At 46.3% G+C, this 27,755-nt stretch overlaps 2 protein-coding genes across 3 annotated transcripts in view; one reads left to right on the plus strand and one right to left on the minus strand.

The window, feature by feature from the left end:
* Window positions 1-11,217: 11,217 nt before the first annotated feature.
* On the minus strand, window positions 11,218-15,183 carry ERAL1 (Era like 12S mitochondrial rRNA chaperone 1). Its single transcript, XM_024564823.3, has 10 exons — window positions 14,882-15,183; window positions 13,918-14,045; window positions 13,733-13,810; window positions 13,287-13,333; window positions 13,064-13,125; window positions 12,785-12,897; window positions 12,445-12,693; window positions 12,156-12,305; window positions 11,955-12,035; window positions 11,218-11,833 (listed from the first exon to the last, which is right to left on the minus strand). The coding sequence occupies exons 1-10, from the start codon at window positions 15,162-15,164 to the stop codon at window positions 11,711-11,713; spliced, it is 1,314 nt and encodes a 437-aa protein (XP_024420591.2). The 5' UTR covers window positions 15,165-15,183; the 3' UTR covers window positions 11,218-11,710.
* An 8,055-nt stretch (window positions 15,184-23,238) lies between these two features.
* Window positions 23,239-27,755, plus strand: part of FAM222B (family with sequence similarity 222 member B) — a 65,945-nt gene continuing 61,428 nt past the window's right edge. Inside the window, exon 1 of one of the 2 annotated variants that reach the window (XM_053910907.1) lies at window positions 23,239-23,381. The gene's annotated coding sequence lies outside the window, so the exon portion shown is untranslated. The remainder of the gene's footprint in view (window positions 23,382-27,755) is intronic. The other variant, XM_053910910.2, reaches the window with a different exon arrangement.

Genomic DNA, 27,755 nt, shown 5'->3' on the forward strand with positions numbered 1-27,755 from the left:
GTTATGGGCCAGGTCCCCAGCAGGGGGCGTGTGAGGCAACCAATTGATGTGTCTCACGCATCAATATTCCCCTTTCTGCCTCCCTTCCCCTCTCTAAAAATAATAAAATCTTTTTTAAAAAAGCAGTATATTGTTTCACAATACAAGTTATTTTAACCTTTATTATTATAATTTTTTAAGAGTTTATTTATTACTTTTAGAGAGAGGGGAAGGGAGGCAGAAAGGGAAACATCTATATGTGAGAGTTACATCGATTGGTTGCCTCTGGTGGACCCACAGCTGGAGACCTGGCCCACAACCCAGGCATGTGCCCTGACTGGGAATCAAACTGGTGACTTTTCAGTTCACAGGCCGGCACTCAGTCCGCTGAGCCTCACCAGCCAGGGCAAGAATACTGTCTTTAAATCTTCAACCAGTGTACCAGCGGTCTGACCATTCTGAGCCCACTGTACTGTGAGGAAGTCCAAGCAGACAGGCCCTGACCTACATGAAGAGAGAGGTGTCTGGCCATCCCTCAGCACCTCCAGCCACCATCTGACTGCATCTGCATGACAGACCTCAAGCCAGTTCTGCCCAGCCTACCTCCTGAAACCCTGACCCCTGAAACTGTGGAAGATGGTAAAAAGACTGTCAATTGTTTAAGCTTCCATGTTGGGGGATGATTTATCACACAGCAATGGATAATGAGAATAGCATGCATAACTTCACTAGTCATCAGGGAAATATAAATTAAAACCAGGATGAGATATCACTACACACACACCAGAATGATTAAAATGGAAAAAAGTAACAACACGAAGTGTAGATGAGGATGCAGAGGAATTGGAACTTTCATACACTGCTCATAGAGGTGTATATTGACACAACCACTTTGGAAATCTGTGTAACAGAATGTAGTACAGCTGAGCACAAGCATAGGCTTTGCCCCAGCCATTCCACTTCCAGAAGAACCATGCATACAAGCATATTCACAGCAATATTATGAATAATGGCCCCAAAGTCAAAGAACCCAAATGTTTACCAATGGTGGAATGAATAAAGCATAGTATATTCAGGAAATTAAATACTACACAATAATGAAAATAAATAAATTACTGATATATGCAACAATTTGAATGAATCTCACATTCAAGTATTGAGAGAAAGAAGCCGGATATAAAATAGTACATGTGTATCAGTTCATTTATAAAGTCCAAAAAATCAGACAAAACTAATCTACGGCATTAGAAGTCCGGACAGAAGGTCACCTGTAGAGAAGAGGGTTGTGACTGAGCGAGGACACAATAGGCTCCTGGGAATGTCTGGGAACATTCTCTTATTTAATATTTTTTAGTTTATTGATTTTTTAGAGAAGAAGGGGAAGATAGAGAGACATCGATTTGTTGTTCCACTTATTTATGTATTCATTGGTTGATTCTTGTATGTGCTCTGATCGGGAACTGAACCCACAACCTTGGCATTTTGGGACAACACTCTAAGCAACCGAGCTACCCTGGCTGCAGCCATGTTCTCTTTCTTTTCTTTAAAGATTTTATTTATTTTCAGAGAGAGGGGAAGGGAGGGAGAAAAAAGGGAGGGAAACATCAGCGTGTGGTTGCCTCTTACATGCCCCCCACTGAGGACCCAGCCCTCAGCTCAGACACGTGTCCTAGACTGGGACTCGAACTAGTGACCTTTTAGTTCACAGGCTGGTGCACAATCCACTGAGCCACCCAGCCAAGGCTCGCTCTCTTTCTTGATCTGAGTAGTTTGTTACATGAGTGTGTTCACTTTGTGATAATTCACTTCCAAGTTGTGTACTTTTTGAATGTATGTTATACTTCAATAAAAAGTTAATTCAAAAATAAATTGTTGCCCTGTCTGGTGTGGCTCAGTGGCCTGTGAACCAAAGGGTCACAGGTCTGATTCCCAATTAGGGCACATGCCTGGGTTGCAGGCCAGGTTCCCAGCTGCGGGCACACAAGAGGCAACCAATGTTTCTCTCCTCTGTTTCCCTCCCTCCACCCCTTTCTAAAAATAAATAAAATCTTTAAAAAAAATAGTCTCATGAAATATTACTTGGCCATAAAAAGAATGAAATCACTACTTACAACAGTATGGATGGACCTAGAGGGTATTATGCTAAGTGAAATAAGTCAGTCAGAGAAAGACAGATACCATATGATTTCACTTATATGTAGAATCTAAAAAACAAATGAACAAACAAAATTGAGACAGATTCATAGATACAGAGAGGGGGGTTGGGGCACTGGATGAAAAAGATGAACAAATTAAGAAGTACATATTGGTACCTACAAAGTAGTCATGGGGATGTAAAGTCAGCACAGGGAATGTAGTCAGTAATATTGTAATAAGTATGCATGGTACTTGGACTAGAAATATCAGGGAACACTTTGTAAAGTATTTGACTGTCTAACAACTAGGCTGTACACCTGAAACTAATACAAAATAATATTGAAGGTAAACCATAATTGAAAAGTACAATTAAAATAAATAAATAAATTGCCTCCAAGGTTTTGGGGCTGTCTGAAAGAATGAAGTTGCTATATATACACACATGGGAAAAACAGTTGAAGGAGCAGATTTGAGGTGGGATCAGGACCTCAGCTTTGGACATGTTGAATCTAAGGTGCCTACTGGAGAAATTGGTGAGTAGGAGATTCACTCCACAGATTAGTTCAGGAGACGTGGAGAGGCTTGTCTGGACATAAGGATTAGAGAGTCACCAGTGTGTAGATAGTATTTAAAGCCACCGGACTAGATGAGGTCAACAAAGGAATGAATGCAAGTATTAAAGAGAAGAGGCTCAAGGATGGAGCCTGGGGCTGTGTATAGTTGGGAATGTTACAATGAGTAAATGACAGAGTTCATGTTAGCATCAAGCACGGCACTCTATGAGCACTTAGCATCTATTAGCTGATATTATTTGCTTGGTAGCTAGCTTATAAAGCCCTCTTGCAGGCATTTTTAAAATTTTATTTTCCAAATGATTACTAAAATATTACTTAAATGATATACATGTTGTACTCATTTAATCTCTGAGTCAACTCCCCCCCCCCATGAAAAGAGCCACTGCCCTCTATGTTATAAAATGAGGAAACTGAGAAGCACACAGTGAAGGAACTTGCCCGGGGTTACACAGTATCTGAGCCGGAACCAGCATGGGAAGCCAGATTCCCAGACTCTGAGGCTCCTGCTCCTTTTACTAGTTCCTGTTGACCTTCAGGGAAGGGAGGCCTAGGTGGCTGGCTGCATGGGGCCCAACTAGGAGATGTCAGGGACAATGGTTAAACAGAGGAGATGACCAGAGGGACCTGGGGAAGGCAGTCAGCGAGAAAACAGGCAGGGGGCCTTGCTGAAAGAGGCTTGGAGAGGAGAAAGGGGCAATAATTTGGGGATGGAGAGAGGGGTGATGCATCTGCACTAACGCCAATGGACTCAGGTCCCCAATCCCAGAGCCTGGAACCTCAGGAAGGGGGACTGGGTGGTATAAAGCCTTTTGTCTAAGCCCTTAAAGGCCTGCTCAGGCTGTCCCCTCTCACTCTGAGCTGTCATGGACCTAGGATGGGTCATAAGAAGGTGCAGCGTGCAGAATGGGCTCCTGGAGGACACAGTAAGGCTGCTATCTGCTTCCTTGTGCTCATGGCTCCAACGTTCAGACCTGGGTATGGGGGACACGGGCCTATCTCCCCTTTCTGCTCTTTCCAGTCCCTGGGCCTCAGGGCCCAGCACAGAGAGGGTTAAAGGCTCTGGTACCTTTGCCTGAAAGGGTGTGGGGGCAGGGAACTGCCACTAGGAGACTTGTCTGACCTGATAATCCAGGCTGCCTATCTCTTCCACAGCAGCTGTGGAGCAGACAGGTTGTCCTGGCAGGGAGGGAGGGAGGTCAGGGCCTGGCTGATGGCGGGAAGGATCTGAGGAGGAGGAAACACCCAGGCTCCCTGGGAATCCTTTCCCAACCAACAGTGACCTTTAGGACTGTGCCTGGAGCCTGGGGAGGTCATGACCCGAGTCTGGACATGGGGGTTCCCACTGACCCAGAGAACAGGAACTAGAAGCGAATGAAAAGACCTAGGAAGATGTTGATTAGAAAGTCTCTATTCCTGACTCAGTATATTCCCAGGCAGATATGCACTATCGTGTGCATCAGTACAGGTATGTGAGTGAGCACACACGTCCCACCGGGGAGGACAAGTAGGGAAAGCCCTCTGCAAAGCCAGAAGGAAAGAAGCCTGCATTTGTTGAGTTCCTGTAATACAGGATCCAGCACAAATATGGCCCCTTTTTTGTTGTAAATCTTGTATTACAAAATCATAAGAATGTAATTCTGTAACATAAAAATATCACACTCCACAATATGACATTTTAGGTTAACTGTTCAAATTAAAATTATAAATGATTACACCCATGTTATGACGCTACCAAACACACTCAAGCAGGTGTTACTTCTACCAGACCTGTCTGTATATGAACCTCTACTATCTTATTTCATCTACAAAACAATCATGGAAAATACGGCTTTTTAAGCCCATCTTAGAGATAAGGAAGCCAGGACTCCATGAGCAGGGCAGGGTGCAGGGCTCGGGCCCACCTGGCAGGTAGTGGCAGAGCCCAGGCCCTGACAAATTCAAAGCTGGCTTTTCCCTCTGGCTCTGTCTGTCCCAGGCAGGCTGTCCAGAAGAAAAGCAGTAACTCTAAGGCACAACCCACAAACCATGAAGGCAAAGGCTCTGGTTCAAGCCAAAGATGGCCTGTGATTCCAGGGCTTGTGAGCTCCACATGAGGGCCTGGCTCACAAGCTGCAGGAGGTCAGAGAAAAGAGAGAGAAATGTCACCTGGTGGGAACTGGCAGAGAGCAGTGTGTGGAGGAGGTTTTAAAAGGAGTCAGACACACTCTCCCTCCCAGGAGCACCCCTGTGCCTTTGCAATATGTTCAGAGTCACATCACTGGTAAGTGGCAAAACTCAGGTCTGATTCCATTGCCTCTGAAACTCAAAAAGCCCCCACAGAGACACACACAAAATCAACCTCATGCACAGCAGCTTTGGCTCAAGGCCTGTGGTGGGGGGTCTGGGGAGCAGAGCTATAGTCCTACCTCTTTTTAAAATTCTCTGTGTGATTCAGGGCCGCGCATTTCCTCCAGGAGCCCCAGTATCTCCATTATAAAATCAGCACGCAGACACCTTTTGGAGACTGATGGACATGGGCAAAGCCCCCAAGGACCCCACTGACCCTGGGTTCATCGCTCAACACGTGCACTTGCGGATGGGGCCACGAGGCACTGGGCGTGTGAAAGCACTTGAGCACATGTTGGGCACGGCCTGCAGGGCCAGCATCTGTTCAGTGTAAGGCATCCTCTGAGCACCTCCCAGAATAAAGCCCATGAAGGGTGCTGGGGTCACAGGAAGTAGTCTGACAAGGTGCCTGGTCAGAGAGTAGTTAGAGACTAACAAGAAACAGATGAATTCTGTCAGTGTAATGAGGAAAACAAAGCAGGTCCAAAGTCTGGACACAGGGGGCAAGTGTTGGGAAGGGTTGGGAGAAGTCCACAGGCTGGTCGTGATGAAGCCAAGCTGGGGTAAAAGGCAATCACCAGCAGTCATCTCTGACAAACCCCCTGGACCTCAAACTCCAATCTGTACATGGAGAGAAAGGATTAGAGTAATTTTCCAGCTCTTCTTTTTCCACATCTCTTAACCTTCTAGAACCACACCAAGCTCTTGCTTTGGGTCCCTTGTATCTAAAGCAAAACAGGACGGCAAGAACCTCCCAGACCTTCTCAAAGTCCTCAGTTCCAGGATGAGTTTTGCTGGTACCTGGGCTATGAATGAGACATTGAATATTATTTCTTAGCCTGTTTTTGTCTTTGCCAACTTCATGAAGCTTAGTAAAGTAACTGAGAGGAAATTAAGAGTAATTTTACCAAAAAAAAAAGTAATTTACTCAACCAAGATGAAATTAAGGATAATTTCACTAGCTACATCTATTTTTTTGAGTGTTTTTTAATGTGTACTCCATGTGCTGTGTGTCTATGTGGGCATCACACATGTGTACTGGGCATGTGTTCTACGTGTTATATGTGTGTCTGTGGATCTGTGGGTATCTGCGGCTGCTTTCCTGTTCCTCCTAGGATCCCGAGTCCTCTGATGCTGAGAGGTGGAGGGAACCCTGAGGCATTGAATGATTCTCTCCCCTTCTCGGGACCCCCGTTTCCTCTCCTATATAAATGAGGGACTTGAACCCCATGATTTTGACGGACTCTAACTCCATCACTTGCCATATGGTTTAAGGACTTCATTGGAAAGTCTAAATAAGAGTTAAGGGCTGAGCCCTGGCAGGGTGGCTCAGCTGGTTGGAACGTGATCCCTTACACCAAAAACATCTGGGGTTTGATTTCCGTTCAGGGCACATGCCTAGGTTGTGGGACCGATCCCCAGTTGGGTCACCTACAGATGTTTGTTAGATGTTTCTCTCTCACATTAGTGTTTCTGTTTCTCTCTCTCTCTTGCTCCTTTGTCCTCCTTCCTCTCTCTCTCAAATCAATAAATATATCCTTGGGTGAGGATTAAAAAGAGAGAGAGAGAAAGAGAGCCAAGAGCTGAAAGCTGCACTGGGAGGGACTAGAATTAGACCCTAGAAGGATAAGGTCCGAGACCATCCCACCCTGGCCTCAGGAGAGCCATGAGGCTTCCAGTCTGAAGTAAACGCTGTTACAAGGTAAGACTGAACTCAAGGACCCCACCCCCATGCTAGCCATGCAAGAGGCAGAACCTCCTTGTGATTTGGAGAAAAGGAGAAAGACTCTCGTCCTAAGCCTGCTTCGGGCTCTAAGGAGGCACAGGGTTAAAAAGCGGCTACCCGGGAGATGGCGGGAAGTGTGCTCAGGTCCTACTGTGGCCCCTGCTGGCTCCCGATAAGCAGGAGAGCCCCCACCCTGATAGCCACAAGTCTGCTTATCGGGGCCCCAGACCACTCCACCCAGGCTCAGACTCTCCTCAGCCCACACCCTGAGCTCAGCCCCCCTCCACCCCAGTCAGGGGCCACCGCCACAGGGTCTCTGGTTACATGAGATACTGCTACTGCTCTCCTCTACCTCCAGGACCCCTGGGTTCTGTCCACGTTCACCTTTAGACTTGCCTCCCAAGGATTAAGCAGAAACCTAGACAGTGAATGGCATAAAGTTTGGCCTGGGAGCACAAAGCTTTGACTCTGGTAAAGGAACCTGAACTCTCCATGGGGTCTCTGTGCAGAGGTGGCTTGGCAGGAGGGGTCCCAGGGAGACAAGAGCAGACATAATCATGATTCCTCACTTGATTAGAGCACCTGGGTTTATGAAGGCTTCTCACACTTATTTCTCACTTATTTCTTACAACTTGGTGAGGTATACATTGCCACCAAAGCTCAGAATAGTGGCACTTGGCCCCCAGTCATACAGCTCGTGAGACAGAGAAAAGGAGGGGAGGACACTGACATTGGTTCTATACACGGTAGGCTCTGATCTGGCTTTGAGATGAGTGCTGCTAAAAAACAAAATGCAGGCCCTGGCTGGATGGCTCAGTTGTTTACAGTGCTGTCCCCCGATATGTCAAGGCTGTGGGTTCGACCCCCGGTCAGGGCACATACAAGAACCAACCAATGAGTGCATAAATATAGTGGAACAACAAATTGCTGTTTCTCTCTCACTCAAATCAATAAATAAAATGAAAAAAAAAATCATTAAAAAAGCAACAAAATTCAACCAAGTAAATTTGAAGGTCTAATTGGCTTTAAGGGATTCGTGAATCTCATCTAGCAACTAGAAAGGTGCTCCCAGGAGTTACACAAAATGAAAGGTTTTTATAGGAAGCAGGATGGAGCAAGGGAATTATTAACAAAAGCAGAGAGTATCTGAGGGCCCTAACTTTTTTTTTAGGGAGGAAGGGAATGAAAAGGGTTTTTATCACCCAGATTGCCTCTTCTTTCTGTGAGGGACAGAGGGGCCCACATGACATTACCTTACTTGTGCTTGACCAGAAAATTCCAGACTCTTCAATTATTACATTTCTGGGAAAGGTTGAAACTGCAGTTAGATCAGGTAATAAATCTAGGTTTGGTATCACGGGCTTTCAGCACAAATGACATGATTTTGGGCATGTCTTGAAAAATGTTCATACCATCCTAGGAACCGTGAGCTGGGTATGGGTAGCTCCCATTTTATATTTGAGAAAACTGAAGCTGAGGGCACTTGGTCCAAAGTCACAGAGGCAGGTGTGGAACAGTTGGGACTGTCACTCAAACCCTGTTTACCTCTAAACCTGAGCTTTCTCAATGGACTCAAGCTGCTTTCAAGAATATCCCATGCCCTGGCTGGGTAGCTCGGCTGGTTAGAGCATCATCCCAATACTCCAAGACTGCAGGTTTGATCCCTGGCCAGGGCACATAGAGGAGTCAATCAGTGAGTGCATAAATAAGCAAAAAAACAAACTGATGTTTCCCTCTTTCTCTCCCCACCTTCTTCTCTCTTTCAAACCAATAAAAAGACAAAAAAGAAAAAAAAAGAATATTCCATGGGCTTTCAGATGTTCAACAACAGGCCTTGTCTGTGGCCTTCAGTGAGCACAAGGGCAAGGGGTGAAGTAGGAATTAACTTGTTTGAACCCCTTCTGTGGGCCGGCACTAGCCCTGTGCTAAGTGCTTTACTAGCAGCTAATTGCCTTGCTCTCACAACTCTGAACTAGGGACTGTTATTATTGCTGTTTACAAAGGAGAACAGGGACAGTCCAAGAGAGAAAATCACTTGCCTGTGAGGGCTACACCTTTGTCCATCTGCCTTTCCAGGCCAAAGATGCTTGCCTCCCCCATATTACATTGGGTTCAGCTCCTTGTCAGTCATTCAGCATGAACATTTAGTCACTACTCTGTAGTAGAGAAACACCAGTGAGTAAACCAGACCCTCACAGTTACACGTTATTTACTTAACACAAACAATCATACAAATAATGAGCCCATAACAAGAGTATTTAACTAACCAGGGAGAATATGAAGAAACATGTGCCAAGTTCTGGAGGGGCGGAACTGCCTCCTAAAACACAGACCAGGTTGTCTAGGTCAGGCAAAGGAAAAGCAGATGTCCCCCCCTCCCCAAAGGGGGGTCTGAAATAACGGAAGCCCTGCTTTGAGGAGTCTCTACGCAAGGAGTCTCATCTTCCCCAGAAGCAGAGGACAAAATACTGCCCGCTCCCACTCTAAGTGCCTCCATCTGTGAAGAACAGGCCCCACCCATTCTTTTTCTTTTTAATTTTTATTTATTGATTTTAGAGAGAAAGGAAGGGGAGAGAGCGCGAGAGAAATGCTGACCTGCCGTCCCACTTATTTACACATTCATTGGTTAATTCTTGTATGTGCCCTGACCCGAAACCTTGGCTTTGGGCCTCATGCTCCCACCACGACCACCTGAACTACTGGGCCAGGGCAGCCCCACCCATTCTTATGCTGGCTCCACAAGAGTTTTGGATTCAGTGCCCTTCAAATTTCTCAGCAAAGGACTACCCCCAAGCCTCCAAAAAGAGAACCTGGTCACGGCACAGGTGGGCAAGGGGGTCTACCTGCTTAGGTCTGGCCTCCTTGGGATCAGCATAAACGCAGGCAGGGGCCTGGGGACTGAAATTTAGGCCAGAGCTTGCCCCAGAAATCCAGACATCCAGGATGTAGGAAACTCCCTGCCTTATAGAGATTCAACTAATAATCCCACCACCACCAAAAAAACAACCCAAACCCCCACCAGGGATGACCTATAATCAAGCCCTGAAGGGATGGGGTAAGGCTGTCCCTTTCCCCCCCTGGCCTAGCAGATATATGGCCAGCTTCATGGTGATGGGAGTGAAGAGTGGATTCTAGGCCTAGCAAGGTCCATAAGAGTGTGTGAGAAAGGGCGTAAAAGGGAGAGGGGTCAGTGACCCTCCTTCCAAGGTATCCTGCAAGGAAAGGGTTAAGATGCAGGGCCTTACCCAGGAAAGTGCCCCACCCAGGGGTGGGGCCAGTGGATTAAAAGGCAAGCACTTTCAGTGGAAAGGGAGGGACAGGGCCTCTCTACCTCCCCAGCCTGCAGTTAGGGCTCCAGGTAAGTGCTTCAGGTAAGTGCCCCTCCTTTGGGTCTGTCTGTTGGTCTGGCCAGAGGAAACCTTAGGTCTTATTATGCGATTTCTGGCTTAACTCTGGTGCTGGATTCTCAAGGTCGGTGGTCCCCAACTTTTTTGACACCAGGGACTGATTTCCTGGAAGACAATTTTTCCAGGGACCTGGGGTTGGGGAGTGATGGTTTTGGGATGATTCAAGCGCATTACATTCAAGCTCACCTCCTGCTGTGTGTCCTGGTTCCTACCAGGCCACGGACCCTACCAGTCTGTATCTTGGATGTTGGGGACCCCTGCCTAAGGTGATTTCAACAGATCCTTGCTTTGCAGAGTTCTCTGGGCCAGTGCCCTTCCGCTAACCCACTTGGGAAGCCTTTGACTACAGAAGTGAGATGCTGCCCTGAGTGGTCTGGCTCAGTGGGTTGGGCGTCCTCCTGCAAACCTAAAGGTCAGGCCACAGGCCTGGGTTGCAGGCCAGGTCCCTGGTTGGTGTGTGCAAGAGGCAACTGATTGATGTTTCTCTTGCACATTGATGTTTCTCTCTTTCTCCCTCCCTTCCCCACTCTCTAAAGATAAAAAGATGCTAGCCTGGGAGCTGTGGAGCAAGGACTGGGGAATTCTCTGTGTCAAGCCTTGGTCTGTCCTGCTCTGCCCCCAGACCCTGGCCTTCCCTGCCACAGCGGTCTCCAAGCCATGCTCCTTGTGCCCTTCTGCAGGGCCCTGGCTGGGATATCATCATATACTGTAAGTTTGCAATGAGACACTACAGTATAGATGATGTACTAGTCTGGGCACCCCCAGCTCTGGAACCTGACGAGGAGGCCAGATGCCACAAGCCCACCATGCTCACCAATCAGCCTATCACAGCCTGCTGACAGGGCACTTGGGAATGGCTAGGAAACCGTTACCATTACTGAGTTTAGTAATGGTAACGGTTCTCTTGCTGCGCCCAGAAAACGTGCCAAGAAGAGACCTCAGGACCCTGGAGCAGACTACTGGAAGGGAGGGAGACTCCAGTTCAGACAATAGGGTGGGGGTGAGGGATTGGTAAGTTTTCTCTTTCCTGTTCTAAAAAAATAAAGGTGAGAACCAGAATGCTTGTCTTTTAACTTTATTAGCATCCAAAAACGAGGAGAATGATGGGGTGGGAGGGATCAAAGACTTGGGTAGCAGCTGGGAGGCACTATCTCACTCAGGACACATGAGTCCTTACATGGCTTCAAGGTGGAGGATCTGAGCGGGGAGAAAGGACTCTCTCCTCTCTGCTAACAACTGGCCACTCAGGGAGAAACTCTGCTCCCAATGCCAGAAGGAAGTAGGGTGGCACTGATCCCACCCAAAGGCCAACTTCTAGACCTAGGTAGCTGTGGCCCCAGTGAGAGGAATTACCTGGGGAATGAGCTAAGGTAGGTTTCTTCCTCCACACAAGACATGTCTAGGCGGGGGCTGTGCAGATAGGCAAGCTAGGCCAGCCAGAGTCAGTCAGTCAGTATCCGTGCCCCTCGCCAGCCCCTGCAGGCCTCGGGCAGGGGCAATTCTGGTCAGTGGCATGTCAGAAGCTTGGACTGGGATGTCTTGGGAGACGTAGCAAAGGGTGGTCAACTGAGGAGCTTCACAGAGAGGCTTAGCCGAACCTCACAGAGAAAGATGTTCATGAGGTCTCGGCCTACCTCCTCTGCAATCTGGGAGATCAGGTGCCCCTTCGGACCAATCAGGATCCTCTGAAGGTGGGATAAAAAGAGAGGGACTGTGAGCCAGCTCTCAAGGATCCTGAGCAGTGGTGGGGGAAAAACCCCTGCCTAATGGAGCCTTAGTCCCTCCTCCAAGCCTAGCCCTGCTTACCATATGAGATTCTTTGGGCACCAGAAGCTTCTGTATAATCACCAGCTCTCCACTTGGCCCTTCCTCCCACACAACTGTTTTCTGCACAAGGAAACATAATTAGTCAGGCAGGTCCATACCCCAACCACCCTGGGACCCAGCGGTCCTGCTTTGGGTGTGTCCCTGGTAGAGAGCCCCCAGATCCTCTCACTGGGCCTGTACCTGCTGCACATTGTACGGAACCTCCTGGGGCAGGTATTCTAGGAGTTTCTCTCGGATCATGTTGGTGCAGATCTCCTCAGGTGTCTGGCTGGTGAGGACTTCACTATGGAACTCCCAGGGCCCCGGCCGGGCCTGTGCCAAGAGGTATTGCTGGGGGCATACAGGGAGTGGGTGAGCATCTCAGTCCCAACCAGGACTTTCCTACTTACTCTGACTCCCGGGAGGAACTCTGAGGCTTGTTTTCCCATGGTAGAAGCCAAAGGCCAGGCTATGGCCAAGGCTGACTGACCTTTAGTGTTTTCACATCCTCCTGGCTTAGGGCTGACAACATGAAGATCTCCTGGAAGTGGGGCCAGCCAATCTTCTTAGGGCCTCCAACAGACTGTGTGTCTGCACCCTTAGCTGCTGGGCTGGGGCAATGGATGCCTGGCCCTGAGCGGAAGGCTGGTTTTATCTTGAGCTTCTTGCCATTGACCATACCTTCAGTGAGGGTTGCTGTGAGCTCCAGGAGAACTGACTTCTGCTTTAGACAATCTACCTGGGCATGGGGGATGGGCAGATGATGTGTGGTCAGCCAGATGGGGGCCTTGAAGGAAAATAGACCCCTTCCTCAGATAGGTGGTGCTCACCTTGTTCAGGACAAGAATGCTGGGAACTTGGGAAAACTGGGTCAAGCACTGGAGCACTTGGGGGCTGAGCTGGTTCCGAGTCCACTTGTCAGAGACATCCACAAGTACCACAACTGAAGTTTGCAGGGTAGGGAGGACAAAGATATGACCACTCTTTTCCTAAACTCCCCAAGAACTTCTAATGGTATGGGCTCTGGCCAACCCCCACCTCCCAAACTATCAGGAATAAGAGGCCATGACAGTGTAAATTGGGCTTCAGACTCCCATCTTGAGCCTAACCCAGATCAGCAGACTCCATGCTCTTCCACGGATCTTCCAACAAAGAGAGCTCCAGGTGGTGCCTGAGGGACAGACATACATAGTTCAGGCAGGGCCTTATGACTGATGTACTCTTGATAAGGGATGTGGTGTGAAAAGGGGGGTTTCTAGACCCTATGATGGAATCTCCCCACCCCCTCTTCAACACCTTTGCCCTTAGAACCCTTGTTTCCACAATTATTACCTTTTCTGTTTAACAGGACTGATCAGGCCAGGTGTGTCAAGTAGAATCTAAAATGAGGAAAGAGAGACACCCAGACCCCCGGGCCCCAGGAGGAAAGATTATGACTGGGAGCAAGAGAAAAGCTACGCTTGATGCCAGGAGCCTGGTTCCCCATGCCCCACACCCCCCAACTTCTTAGCCAAGTTGACTAGATTTTTACGCTCTAGCTCTGTTTAAATTCTAGATGGGATCCAGAAGGAAGATGATGACTGTAGATATATGGAAGATTGAGAAGCAGTAAAGACAAAATAAGATCTTTCTGACTAAATGCCAGAGAGAGAATCCAGGCCTAAAGGAAGAGAAAACCCTCTTTCCTCAGAGCAGTGAGTCTAAACATCATTTTCTACAGGCCCAACACCAAGGGAGGCCCTTTAAGCTTTACACTGTGTCCTATTGCCAGTACCCACCACCTGGGCCTCTTCCTCCGTGATGACCCCCAGAGCTTGGCAGCGAGTGGTGTGTACCTTCTTGGAGACAGGAAACACCTGCCAGGAACAAAGAAGTCACAACTGAGGTCCCAGATCCTTCTAAGACAACACATGGAGAGATGAAAAGGGTGTGTGTTGCAGGGTAGGTCAAGGGTGCAGCATACTTTTCGGCCCAGCAGCTGGTTGGAGAGTGTTGACTTCCCTGCATTCGGGGCACCCAGGAGGACCACCCGTAGGACGCGGGAGTTCTCGGGCATGTCGGGACGATGGACCAAGAGGAGATCCTGTTCATCTGTGTGTGGAGGCAGGAGGGGAATGAGAGGGAGTACAATCGAGATCCTGTCAGGTACGCAGCCCTACCCACCCACAAAGGGAGTACGGATACAAGATTAGTATAAGGGGTTGAAGCCAAGACCTGGTTTGGAGCCTTAGTTTGTCCATTAATTAGTGTATACAATCTTATCAAGTCCTCTAACCTCTCTAAATTCCTTAGTTTTCTCATACGTAAAACAGAGATGATATTAACAGTACCCACATATAACCTTCTTTTGACAATTGGTAATTGTGGAAACAATCCCTGGCACTTAATCCTCAGTTACTGTGTGGAACTGCATTGTGTGGTTGTGCCACGGAAACACGTGAGTACAGATGGACTAGATAAAGCCAGGAATCCCTCCAGCCCTGAGTCTCACTCTACTGAGGGTGTTAGGAAGGCTCTGAAGGCTTTCTCAGTCGTTTTGTATTAGCTTCTTATGACACCGCACTGCAGTGATCAGTTCATGTGTCCGGACTCTCTACCAGAATAGAGGGTGCTATTTCCCAGGTGTAATTCAGTGGCTTGCCAAGTACATGGGGTATTTACTGGATCTACTGGATCGAGTCTGCTTCCCACGTGGGGTCAGAAAGCCATAACTCTGCCCGGCCTGTGGTCCTTCAGTCTCGTGCTTTGTGAGCGTCTCTAGTTGTAACCAGATGAGTCTTCACTGCTCACCTTTCTCGTGGCCTTTAGATTGTTTTGATAACACCGGGCCAAAAATATTATCACCAGGCTGAGAGGTTTCCCCAATACTGCACTTCCAGTGATTAAAAACCGTGACCGTCCCGGGCATATCTGTCTGGGCCCTTTACCTCTGTGAATGGACACGGCGGGGACGCGAGGTGTCAACGAAGTGTCGGGCTGGGAGATTCCGAGCAAGCGGTCCAGGGCTGAGTTCTGGCCATAACGCCTAGAAGCCGAGGACAGGAGGGGACCAGAGAAAGCAGCGCCCGCGACACAGGACACGCACTTCCGCTGACAGCCCAAGAGTGATGGAAACTGCGTCGCCCGTTCCCTCGTGGCAACAGGGCCCAGCTGCCAAAACCCTAATGCTGTTCGAAAGAGCGCAACCCCGCGCTGGCTGGGGGAGGCCATGACAGCCGCAAAGCACTCCGGGAACTGGCCGGGAACTCACCTACGATTGGATGGAGCGGCCTAAAGACCAGCGAGCTGGAGAGGGATAGACTGGCCCGGAGAGCCGAGACGCTAGCGGCGTCGGAGGGGGGTGCGGGAAGAATTACTCTGGAGACTGGCCAAGAAAAGGGGAAAATGAGTACTTAGAGTGTGAGCATGATGATCTTTTTGGAATCCTGTATACATGTGTTTTCTTCTGCTAATGTTTTGTAAAAGGCCCTTGTAGCCCAGCCTCCTGAAAAACTACGTCTCCCACGAGACCAAGCAGCAGAAAGCGTTTAGCGCCTGACTTCAGGATGGGTGGGCGTGGGAACCGGCACTGTTCCACTGGTCTCCGTGTGGATCGTTTTAGTCCCCGACAGCCTTAGGCTTGCAGCATCCTCTTCCAGTCCCACTTTGGACTGGCCCTAGCGACCGGCAGCGGCTCCGGCAGGCTGCACTTTCACTTTGTGTGAGTCTCCTGTATGGAGTGATCCGTGGGTCGGTGTTGCGGATGAGCTGCCGACCCGGATTTCCCTCCTTAAACCTTGGCTACTATCTCCTCCCTGAGATAGTAGACCTTCTCTTCCAAAATAGGAGAGGGTCTTCAAAGGAAGAAGCGGCTGTTCAGTCACCTGGGATCTCCCAGACTGCCTTAGCGGCCTGAGCAACTTGCTTTACCTTGGGTGATTTGTGGCCTAAAGCCTTTTTCATCCTTTGAAGTCACACTCTTGATATTGAGAGGTAATTGTTTCAGGAACCGGAGGGATGGGAATTCATTAGGCATATACTATTCACAGGCCCCGTCAGGATGCCGGGGATATATCAATGAACAAAATGGACAAAATTCTTCCATCACTTGCATCCTGGGGGCCGTGTGTGTTTGTGTGTGTGTAATGTCAGTGACCGGACAGGAACAGTTCAGTAGAGTGGTCTGGGTAAAAGCCTAAAGGGAGTGGGTTTAAGAGAGAATGGACAGGAATTAAGGAAAGCCAGAATATACTCATATATACAACTCTTCCCAGGGGAGCAGAGCTGAAGAGGAGTGGGGTTAGGAGAGAGTTTTCTTTTTTAAGGTGGGAGATTTTGTTTGTTCGTGGCAATGACCCAGCAGAGACAGAAATCTTGATGATACAGGCCGGAGGTGGGGGGGGGGGGGGTATTGGAAGATGGTGAGAACCAGCTGGCTAGGCTGCTGTTGTAGGAATGGAGGGTGAGTGTCCGGGGAAGCTCAGGGGCACAGGACTGACAGAGCTGGAGGAGCCAAATACTCTGATGGTTTGCAAATGTCACCAGGCTCCAGCTTTCAGGGTGCCTGCTCTGTTAGTGGAAGGAACAGCTTTTCTGGAACATGATATTCTGGATGTTCTTTGGGCACCCATATGCCCCCCAAACAAGATGCCACTAAGTACAGGACAGTCAGCAATTAGGAAAATATGAATCTTCTTTCATGGACAGTAAGGTAAAAAGCATTTCAACTGCATTAAAGTGAAGGGAAATTACAGGTTGAACAGTGAATGAAGAGTTTCATTACATAAATGTAAAATTACCTATGGAACATATACTAAATACTACAGTTCTGGCAACAGATAGTACTGTGGAAGAACCCCAGGGATGACACAAAAATTAGGGGAAATAAGTCAAAGTGCTTTGTTAATTCTCTTCTTTCCCAGAAATTGCCCCTCAAAGGATATTGTGGGGGAATTTTGTATTATGTGAGGTTAGAGGAATTTAATCAAATGAAACAGATTACCTGGGTTCATATCTCATTTTGCCATTAATTAGCTGTGTGAGTTTGAACAAGTTATTTAAACTCTTCAGGTGTCAGTTTCCTCATCTGTAAAATAAAATGTATGTTCATTTGAATCTAGGACTTAACATAATATAGGCTCTCAATAAATGTTTTTATCTTAAGGCTAATTGTTTTGCGCCTTCAGGAAACCTTTTCCATAAATTTCTGTATAGACAATTTCTTTCTGTACTGTATTCCTTATATCAGCACTTATTTTTAAAAAATGCTTAATTGCTTCCATCTGAAAAGCAAAAAACCTTTCCTTATTCCAAATCCTGTTTCAACTTTTATCTTACTAAAATAGTGCAATCAATATGGTGGAGAGAAGCAGATAAATTTCAAAGATTTAAGAAGATAGAATTGAAAGGAGATGGTGCTTAAAACTCTCTGATGGCCTCTGCTTCCAACTGGATTAATCCAAAGTCCTTGCATGCATTAAAAACTTTGCTTACTTCTACTCCCAAGACTTCAGCCACATTGACTTTTTTCCATCTCTTAAATATACTAGGCTCACCCTGGCTGGTGTGGCTCAGTGGATTGAGTAGTGACCTGAGAACCAAAGGGCATATGCTTGGGTTGTGGACCAGGTCCCCAGTTGGGGACATGCAAGAGGCAACAGATCAACGTATCTCTCACACGTCGATGTTTCTCTCCCTCTCTTTCTCCCTCCTTTCCCCTCTTTCTAAAAATAAATGAAATCTTAAAACACACACACACACGCATACACACAAAGCTCATTTCTGCCTCATGGTCTTTACACCTGTTACTCCTGCCTCATGTGTTTTTCTAGATTTGGCTTCTGCTACCCATTCAGGTTTCAGTTTAAATGTAACTTCCTCAGAGAGGCTTTTCCTCACAGCAATGATCCTAAGAGGTTACTCAGGGGTCTTCAGGATCTTTGATCTTACCAACCTCCTCATGGCCCTAATCTGACTAAGTCACTCCTTTGCTTCACTGAGAATGAAGTACAAGCTAGTTAGTATGTCTCCAGCTTACTTCACCGGTCCCATCTTTTGTCATTCCATTCAAGTGAACGTTTTTAGCTCAGTTGAATTTTTCAGTCCCCCAATTACCTAGTATTCTCTTTTACTTTTTTTCTTTTAAATATATTTTATTGATTATGCTCTTACAGTTGTCCCATTTCCCACCCCTTTATTCCCCTCCACCCTGCACCCCCCTCCCACCCTTGTTCCCCCCCTTAGTTCATGTCCATGGGTCGTACACATAAGTTCTTTGGCTTCTCTATTTCCCATACTATTTTTAACCTTCCCCTGTCTATTTTTTACCTACCATTTATGCTTCTTATTCCCTGTACATTTTTCTTCATTCTCTCCCCTCTCCCTCCCCACTGATAACCCTCCATGTGATCTCCATTTCTGTGATTCTGTTCCTGTTCTATTTGTTTGCTTAGTTTTTGTTTGTTTGTTTTTTAAGATTCAGTTGTTGATAGTTGTGAGTTTGTTGTCATTTTACTATTCATATTTTTGATCATCTTCTTTTTCTTAGATAAGTCCCTTTAACATTTCATATAATAAGGGCTTGATGATGATGAACTCCTTTAACTTGACCTAATCTGGGAAGCACTTTATCTGCCCTTCCATTCTAAATTATAGCTTTGCTGGATAGGGTAATCTTGGATGGAGGTCCTTGCCTTTCATGACTTTGGATACTTCTTTCTAGCCCCTTCCTGCCTGTAAGGTTTCTTTTGAGAAATCAGCTGATAGTCTTATGGGAACTCCTTTGTAGGTAACTGTCTCCTTTTCTCTTGCTGCTTTTAAGAGTCTCTCCTTCTCTTTAATCTTGAGTAATGTAATTATGATGTACCTTGGTGTGTGCTTCCTTGGATCCAACTTCTTTGGGACTCTCTGAGCTTCCTGGACTTGCTGGAAGTCTATTTCCTTTGCCAGATTGGGGAAGTTCTCCTTCATTAATTTTTCAGATAAGTTTTCCATTTCTTACTCTTCCTCTTCTTCTTCTGGCACCCCTATGATTTGGATGTTGGAACTTTCAAAGTTGTTCCTAAGCCTCTCCTTTTTTTTTGAATTCTTATTTCTTCATTCTGTTCTGGTTGAATGTGTCTTTCTTCCTTTTGGTCCAAACCATTGATATGAGTCCCAGTTTCCTTCCCGTCACTGTTGGTTCCCTGTGCACTTTCCTTTATTTCACTTTTCATAACCTTCACCTTTTCCTCTATTTTGTGACCATACTCAACCATTTCTGTGAGCATCCTGATTACCAGTGTCTTGAACTCTGCATCTGATAGGTTGACTAATCTCTTCTGTGCTTACTCATGTTTTTTCTGGAGCTTTGATCTGTTCTTTCATTTGGGCCATTTTTTTTTGTCTGGGTGCACCTGTTATGTAGTAAGGGGTGGAGCCTTAGGTGTTTACCAGGGCAGGGCAACCCAGGGTGCTGCGTTGTGGTGCTGTATGTTGGGGAGGGGTCTGCGAGGGAACAATGCTGCTTGCTCAGCTCTCTGCCAGGTTTCAGTCCCTTCCTCTGCTACCCACAAGCAAATTGGGCCCTTCTGGTGCTAATTCCCGGTTGGGTGGGTTTGTGTGCGTTCTAGGACCCTGTGGGTCTCTCCGATGAACTGTCCTATGAGGCTGGGAGTTTCTCCCACTGCTGCAACCCCCACAGATTTTTTCAGTCAGAGGTTTTGAGGCTTTTTTCCCCCTGTGCTGTAACCCTGGGTTGTGCAGTGTGTCTCACTCCTGAGTTGTTCCTCCCGTTTTTTCTGAACCCAAATGTGGGACCACCCACTCTGCAAGCCACTGCCTTGCCCGCCCTGGTCCTCCAGCTGCTGCCTTGCCATGAGTCCTCTCCACCCAGCTGCCTGTCTCTACCACTCCTACTGATCTGGATGAATGTTTCTTCTTTAACTCCTTGGTTATTGGACTTTCATACAGTTCGATTTTCTGGCAGTTATGGTTGTTTTTTGTTTTTAAATTTGTTATTGTCCTTTTGGTTGTGCAAGTAGGTACAGTGTATCTTCCTACGGCTCCACCTTGGCCAGAAGTTTCTCTTTTACTTTTTACTTGCAAGACTGGTTGAATTCTCTCATAGGACCCTTTTTTTCCTCCTGTGACAAGGCAGTTTTTAATCTGGTGAGTGAGCACACAGATTGAGCCAGACATCCTGTGTTTGATTCTCAACTCCATTATTTATTACATGACCTGAGGCAAGTAACCTCTCTACTTCAGATTCTTCATATTTTAAAATAGGGATAATGATAATATGCTGATAAGGTTGTTATTATTAAAATAACTGATATGTATAAAGTGCTTAGAACAATGCTTGGCACATAGTAAATACTTTGTGTTTGCTGTTATTGTGTATCTTGTACTAGAATGTAAGTTCTATGAAGACAAGGAATATATATTATTCAGTACTGTCTCCTGCACTTAGGACAGTATCTTGTACATAGTGGATACTCAATAGATTTTTGTTCAGTGAGTGAATAAATTACGTTTCTGGATTGGCTCGCCCTTTGCAGCATCAACGTGGTTGCAGCAGTTCTGGATATTACATCTTCTCATATCCAGTTTTAGTGGGAAAGAACTTTCTCAGAAAGAAAATTCTCCTTGTGCATTTTTGGCCCTGTCTGGGTTATGTGCCAGTATGTGCTTATCCACATGGTCTGAAAATGGAGTAAGGATGGTTGTCTGAATGATTTTCATTGGACATAGTGAATGAATGCTTGGTAGGAAAAAAATTGCACTATTTTGTCCTTGGTAAGAAATTCAAGCCCTGGCTGCGTGGCTAACTTAATTGAAGCATTGTCCCATACACCAAAAGGTTGTGGGTTCGATCCCTGGTCAGGGCACATTCCTAGGTTGAGGGTTGGATCCCCAGTTGAGGCGTGTACGGGTGATTGATGTTTCTCTGTCACATTGATGCTTCTCTCTCTCTCTTTCCCCCTTCCTCTGTCTCTAAAATCAATTTAAAAAAAAAAGAAATTCAAGTAGGGAAATAGGTTAGGAGACTCTTATAGTTCAAATATAAGAAGATAATGCAGTCATCACATAGATTCCAGCAGGCCTTCCTGGGTGCTGCATGTGGTGGTGAAGTTGGGAATGCACAGTTCCCAGAAGCTTCAGGGCCAGCTATGGCCACCTTTTTAGTCATTGATTCATCAGAACATAGTATCTATATTAATTCTTCCTCCTTTCTGGCTTTGCAATTCTGCTAAGGCGCCAAATGTGTTCTCATTCCAAAGGATACTTTTGCAAGTAATGACAACTCTTCTAAGCCAGGAGCTACCCTCTGGGATTGGTCCTGGGCCCTACCCACAGGCCCACAGGATGTCTTATTTAGTGCCCACCACCCTGTTCAGTTAGCTGTTGTATTTTACTTTACATATGTCAAGATATAATTGCCTTGGTGGGAAGCAGTTCATACATGAGAACTTTGTGTAGATTTGCTTTTCTCGAGATAGGATTATGAGAATTTATACACTGTTTCCCCACAGCAACGTATAGGTCTGTATGTAAAAGTCACAAGAATTTGATAAGAAAAAAAATCCTCATGTTCCTATGTGCTTCAGGGAATAACCCTTAGTATCCTAGTGACCTGAGAATTCCATTATGTGCATTTTCCTATATCTTCCTGCCTCCTTCTCCAGAAGAATTAGTAATATTTTAAAAAATATTTTATTTATTTATTTTTAGAAAGAGGGGAATAGAGGGAGAAAGAGAGGGAGACTAACATCGATGTACCACCATCGCTTTTTGTAAGCCCCCGACCAGTGACCTGGCTTGCAACGCAGGCATGTATCCTGACTGGGAACTGAAGCAGACACCTTTGAGTTTGTGGGACAATGCCCAACCCAGTCTCAGGAATTAGTGATATTAATGACAATCAGGCAGTAGTGCCTCCAGTATCATTGTGATAATTCACTTTCAGCATTCTCAACCCTTACTCAAGGGCAATGATTTTCTAGGCCTAGGGCCTATTTTTGTTTCCTTTACAAAATAGGAAAACTTTTCTTATCTTAGATTAGGAGTTCAAACATTCATCCTAGGATCAGACCTAGAAGTAGAGAGAAATTAACACAATTCATTAAAAAAAAAAAAGGCACTTTCTTCTTTTTTCCTGACGTTCTATCTTGGTCCCTATCTCTCCAAACGCTGAATTGTAGAGGGAGAGTGGGCTGGAGGTGGGATGTTGGAGTCACAGTGATAAGGAGAACTTAGTCCTGTACCTCTTCTTCCCTTTGACTGAAGTGCATTGCCTGCAGCTTTCAAATTTGTGTCGTTCAATTCCCAGGACTCATTTGAGCCTAGCCTCTTACTGGGCTATGCCAAGGCAGCACAGTGGTCTACAGGCTTATAGTTGGGCCTCATTGGGCTAAAGGTCTGTTTCCTTTACTAGTTTGCAAAAGGTTCAGGCTGTACAGTGAAAGCTGGAAAGTAGGGGACTATTGGCCTGCAAGTCCCTCAGTGGCACATATGAGACAACTAGAACATTTTCATCCAATAAACAGTATGTACTTGATAAACAGACTGAACTCAGCAATGTCCCAGTGCACTCTAGGTGTAGTCATCTCCTAGACAAGGACCCCGGGCTTCTGAGCACCTCCTAGCTAGTAGTGTATTTTGGGGTGTCAAAGTTGCCTCTTACACAATTACCCCCAATGCATTCCACAATAGATGTGATCATCTTCCGGAAAGAAACCTAGCTCTGGCTGGATGGCTCAGTTGGTTACAGCATCTTCCGGATATGACAACATTGTGGATTACATCCCTGGTCGGGGCACACACGTGCAATAATCAACCAACGAATGCAAAAAGAAGTGGAACAACAAATTGATGTTTCTTTTCGCTCTCTCTCTAAACATCAATTAAACAAACAAACAAAAGAGTGCTCGCATGGGCAGCACATGTACTAAGATGGGACCCATAGAGAGATTAGCATGGCAAGAGAGAAAGAGGAAGGGAGGAAGGAAGGAAGTCCTAAATTTATTCTCGGTGCTCACCTCAGAGCACGTAAATTCAGGCCTTCAGGTGCAACTGGTATACAGCATCCTGGTAGGGCCATTAAGTCTATGGCCCCTTATGGGTCCAAACCTTTAGTAACTAGGCAAGATATCTCAGAGGTTTCGACCCTGGGGCAGCTACCAAAGCCACGCTTAATAGACCCTCGAGGCCAGCGGCCATGTCTACCTGAGACACAGGGCTCCAGGGCATCAGGCACTGACTAAGACGCCCCCGGAGCGGGCTGCGCAGGCGCGCGAGGCCCGAGAAGGTCCGGGCACTCCAGACCGCGCAGGCGCAGGAGCAGCTGCCGGCGAGCCGACGGCGGCGGCGGCGGCGGCGACTGAGGGGCTGGGGTGTGGAGCAGCGGTGTCGGCGGCTGGCGGCGGGCGGCAACAGAGCAGCCATGAGGGCCGGGCCCAGTCACCGACAGTGAGTGGTGGTGGAGCGAGGGAAGGGGGTGGCTTGGTAGAAGGATACTCCGGCCATGGGGTGGGGGCTCTGCCTGTCGGAAGTGAAGGGGCGTGGGGGAGGGACAGTTTGAAGTAATGAAGGGAAAATTTGGGGCACGGGTGGGCAGATGGTTGTTAGAAGGGTTGGACAGCTTGGTGGAGGAAAGGGGTTGCGCGTTGCAGAGTGAAGCAGGCCATGGCAGGGCCAGTCTCCCGTGCTCCCCCGTTTGTCATCGTCCCTTCCCCCAGGAGCTTTCGGTCGCCTCTCCCTTTCCGCTTCTTTCAGAGAATGGTCGCGGGGAGGGGGGGTGGTGGAGGATGAAAGCGCTGCTGGAGCTGAAGAAGCCAACTCTGATCCTGGCAGGGAAGGGCTGGTCGCTTGGAGCAATGGGCTGCTCTGGTAGAGGATGGAAGTCGGAAGTCCTCTGTTTAAAGCTGGTAGGGATCTAGAGAAAAGACCTAGGGGCTTAGAGTTTGACAGGTTCCAACCCACGTCCACCACTGATTAAAGGTGATAGATAATCTTGGGCAGGTCCCACTAAACCTTTCTGAACCTCTGGGAGATGTAGTGACACAACGGGCTATTGCAAGCATCATGTATGTGATTGAGATTGTTTGTGAAAATTGTACATTGTTAAGTACTAAGCTGATCTTGCTATATCACTAACAGTATTATTGGATTTAGACCTTACCATTATTAATGTTATGACTGATTTCTTTGTCAAGGTGAAGCATATTATTTGCAAAACCTCAATAGGCACATTTGTGCTTTGTGTCTAGGCACAGCAGATGATATGCAGAAATAACAGTTCTGTCATGTGACAAATTGGCCATCAGACTTGTGTAGGAAAAATGCCATACTCTTGGACATTTTTAGAAATGGTGTGAAGCTCCTTACCCAAGAGAAAGGAAATGGAGAATGAAGGGCCAATAATCCAGTTTGTTCCCTTGTAACACAGTTGGTACTAATGTGCTTTATTAAGAGTTGAGAAAACTAGTTTGAGACAAGCTGGAAAGGCTGCACAGTGAGGGATGTGCAAACACGATTTATTATTTTTTAATGATAAAAAACTGTTTCCTTTGCAAAGGAGTCTGGTTGCCCCAGGGCCCTGTCTCTGTTTTGGAGGTCAGATAGGCATATAGCAACTTTTCAGCTCCGTTCTTTGTTACCCTGCCCTTGGAACCTCCGGGGTGGAGTGTCTCTCAGAGAAGGACAGAAGCAGCTGTACAAGAGCCCAAGAGGTGGCTGGTTCTTTCTGATGGCCTGGGGGAGCACTCCTGAGGCTTTGTTGTGCTTGTTGTTTAGCGTAGACAAAGCAGAGGACAGAGTTGAACTGTGAGCTTCCAGAGGGAGAAGATGGCTTTTTAGCCACAGCTTTTGAAACAGAGGTGAAACTCCTTTCAAAAGAACAGAAAGAGACCGATGCTTCAGCTTTGCTGGCTCTGAAGATTGAGAGCTTGAAATGGTGAGGCCTTTTGGAAATTAGGGAGTGATTTCTCTGTCTTTTGTCTAAGCCAACACAGTGGCTGTACTAGATCCTTGAAGATTCACAGATAAGGAAAATGAGTTGTTTATAGGAATGAGAAAAATGAACCCTGGTTGTCTGTAATTTCTGTGTCTGGTGAAATGTGTTTTACTTCTCTTGCCTGGAAATGGACAGTGATGTATCTTCTTTTTTTTTTTTTTTGATATGTCATTTTTAACATTTTGCTCTCTCAATAAATCCTCTGTCCATAACACTGATTTTCTTTTTTTGAGGATAGTTTAAAAAAGGAAGCACTTCTCACTGTTGTCATAGGACATATACGGAACACAAATTTATTCTGTCTTTGACTACCACATGGAAGATGAGGTGGAGGTATAAAATGTCAGAGCTGGCCTAGCTATCTTATTTTTAATAATTGGATTCCTATTTCTTAAGATTTTATTTATTTATTTATGTATTTATTTAATTAATTTATTTAGAGGGGAAGAGATGGAGAAAGTGTAGGAGAGAAACACTAATGCATGAGAGATACATTGATCAGTTGCTTCTTGTACGCCCCCAACTGGGGGCCTGGCCTGCAATCCAGGCATTTGCCCTGACGGGGAATTGAACTGGCACTCAGTCCACTGAGCCACACCAGCCAGGGCTGGATGTTATTTTTAATTTTAGGAATTTTTCCATCTATTGGAAATTTCCATCAGTTCAAATAAGTCCATAAATGTCATTCGTGTTGCATTAAAATGATAGAGGTTTGTTTCGTTGTGATGAGAATTTCCTGTTCTTTGGTCCTTCTTCTATTCTCTTTCCTAATTGTGCTTACTTTTATGTAGTATATGACTGTTACTAAATGAGGAGTCTTCCCTTGGGGGAGAGAAAGGTCATGGTCAGTGCCTTGATTGCCTGTTGTAAGAGTGAGTAGTCTGTCTGAAGTGAGGATGTGTCCTAAATGGTGTGGCTCAGTTGGTTGGGTGTTGTCCTGAAAAGCAAAAGATTGCCAGTTCCATTCCCAGTCAGGGCATATGCCTGGGTTGTGGGTCTGTTCCTTGGTTGGGGTGTGTGCAAAAGGCAACCAACAGATTGGTGTTTCTTTCCTCCTCCCTTTCTCCTTCCCCTCCTCTCTCTCTAAAAATAAGTAAAATCTTAAAAAAAAAAAAAAGGTGATATAAGGGCTTCCTGTGGACCCCTTACATAGTAAGGGCTAAAATAAAAGGAATAAGCCCATGTCCTGGCTGGTGTGGCTCAGTGGATTGAGTGTGGGCCTGCAAACCAAATGGTTACTGGTTTGGTTCCCAGTCAGGACACATGCCTGGGTTGCGGGCAGGGTCCCCAGTGGGGGTGTGTGTGAGAGGCAAGCACACACTGGTGTTTCTCTCCCTCTCTTTCTCCTTCCCTTCTCCTCTGTCTGGAAATAAATAAATAAATAAATAATCTTAAAAGGAAAAAAAAAAAAGGAATAAGCCCTGGCTGGTGTGACTCAGTGGATTGAGCACTAGCCTGCAAACCTAAGAGTTGCTGGGTCAATTACCAGTCAGGGCACATGTCTGGATTGTGGTCCAGATCCCCGTTGGGGGTGTGCAAGAGGCAACTGGTCAGTGTATCTTTCTCTCACACACATCAATGTTTCTCTCTCTCTCTCTCAAAATAAATAAATAAATCTTTAACAAAGTAAAAGGAATAAGGTTTACTAGTTCATTTTTTAAAAAGATTTTATTTATTTAATTTTAGAGAGAGGGAGAGGGAGGGAGAAAGAGAGGGGGAGAGAAACATCAATGTGTGGTTACCTCTCACTTGGCCTCCATTGGGGAACTAGCCTGCAACCCAGGCATGTGCCCTGACTGGGAATTGAACTGGTGACCCTTTGGTTTGCAGCCTGGCACTCAGTCCACTGAGCCACACCAGCCAGGGCTATTTATTTTTTAGAGAGAGAGGGAAGCAGGGAGAGAAAGAGGGACAAAAACATCAATGCAGGAGAGATACATTAATCGATTGCCTCTTGCACACCCTCAGCTGAGGATCTGGACTGCAACCCAGGAACATGCCCTCACCAGGAATCAAACTGGCAACTTTTCAGTCTGCAGGCCAGTTCTCAGTCCACTGAGCCATAGCAGCCAGGGCATCAGGGCAGACTTTTTAAACCAGTCTATTTAAAGACAAAAGTATGGTGTCTTACCTCTCTCTCTTTTTTTCACTGATAATATTTACTTGCAAACAATCTTTGTTTCTTAAGAGCCCTTCTGATCTTCTGATCTTGCCACCCATTCCTTAAGTCTCTTTTGTGATATTTTCACAGCAGCTAATTAATAATAGAGCAAAAAAGTTTTTTAAAAAATTATTTTATTGTTGTTCAGTTACAGTTGTCCCAAAAAAGTTTTTATTGTCATTGGTTTTGGTTCTTGGTAGAGTGCTAATAACTTTAAAGGAGGACTGACTATATGGGAAGATGTTAAAAAGGAAAAGTAAAAAGAGTGGATTTAATTTAGTGAGTTTATGGGTCGGTTCTGATGTTTGGAGGAGGGAAAAGGATTCAGAAATGTGCCCTGGTGGGTGTGGCTCAATGGATTGAGCGCCAGCCTGCAAACCAAAGGGTCGCTGGTTTGATTCCCAGTCAGGGCACATGGGATTGTGTGGACCAGGGTTGTGGGCCAGGTCCGCACTTGGGGATGTGCGAGAGGCAAGCACACAGTGATGTTTCTGTCCCTCTCTTTCTTCCTCCCTCCCCTTTCTTTAAAGATAAAATAAATAAAATCTTAAAAAAAAAAAAAAAAAGGAAGAGGAATGAACCTATAGTTGACAGTAGTCTCCTGAGAACCAGGGTTTGCTTCCCAGTGTTTAGCACAGTAGTTGGTGTAGAGTAATTGCTCATTAAA

The sequence above is a fragment of the Desmodus rotundus genome, chromosome 9 (assembly GCF_022682495.2).
Source record: "Desmodus rotundus isolate HL8 chromosome 9, HLdesRot8A.1, whole genome shotgun sequence".
Lineage (NCBI taxonomy): Eukaryota > Metazoa > Chordata > Mammalia > Chiroptera > Phyllostomidae > Desmodus > Desmodus rotundus.

What these genes read in the sequence shown, in the direction of transcription:
- ERAL1 (XM_024564823.3), bottom strand. Translation starts at nt 15,164, where the DNA reads ATGGCCTCCCCCAGCCAGCGCGGGGTTGCGCTCTTTCGAACAGCATTA. An exon ending in ACCAGCTGCTGGGCCGAAAA is followed by an intron (nt 13,811 to 13,917) that starts GTATGCTGCACC and finishes TGTTCCTGGCAG; the next exon opens with GTGTTTCCTGTCTCCAAGAA. An exon ending in AGTCCTGTTAAACAGAAAAG is followed by an intron (nt 13,126 to 13,286) that starts GTAATAATTGTG and finishes TCTGTCCCTCAG; the next exon opens with GCACCACCTGGAGCTCTCTT.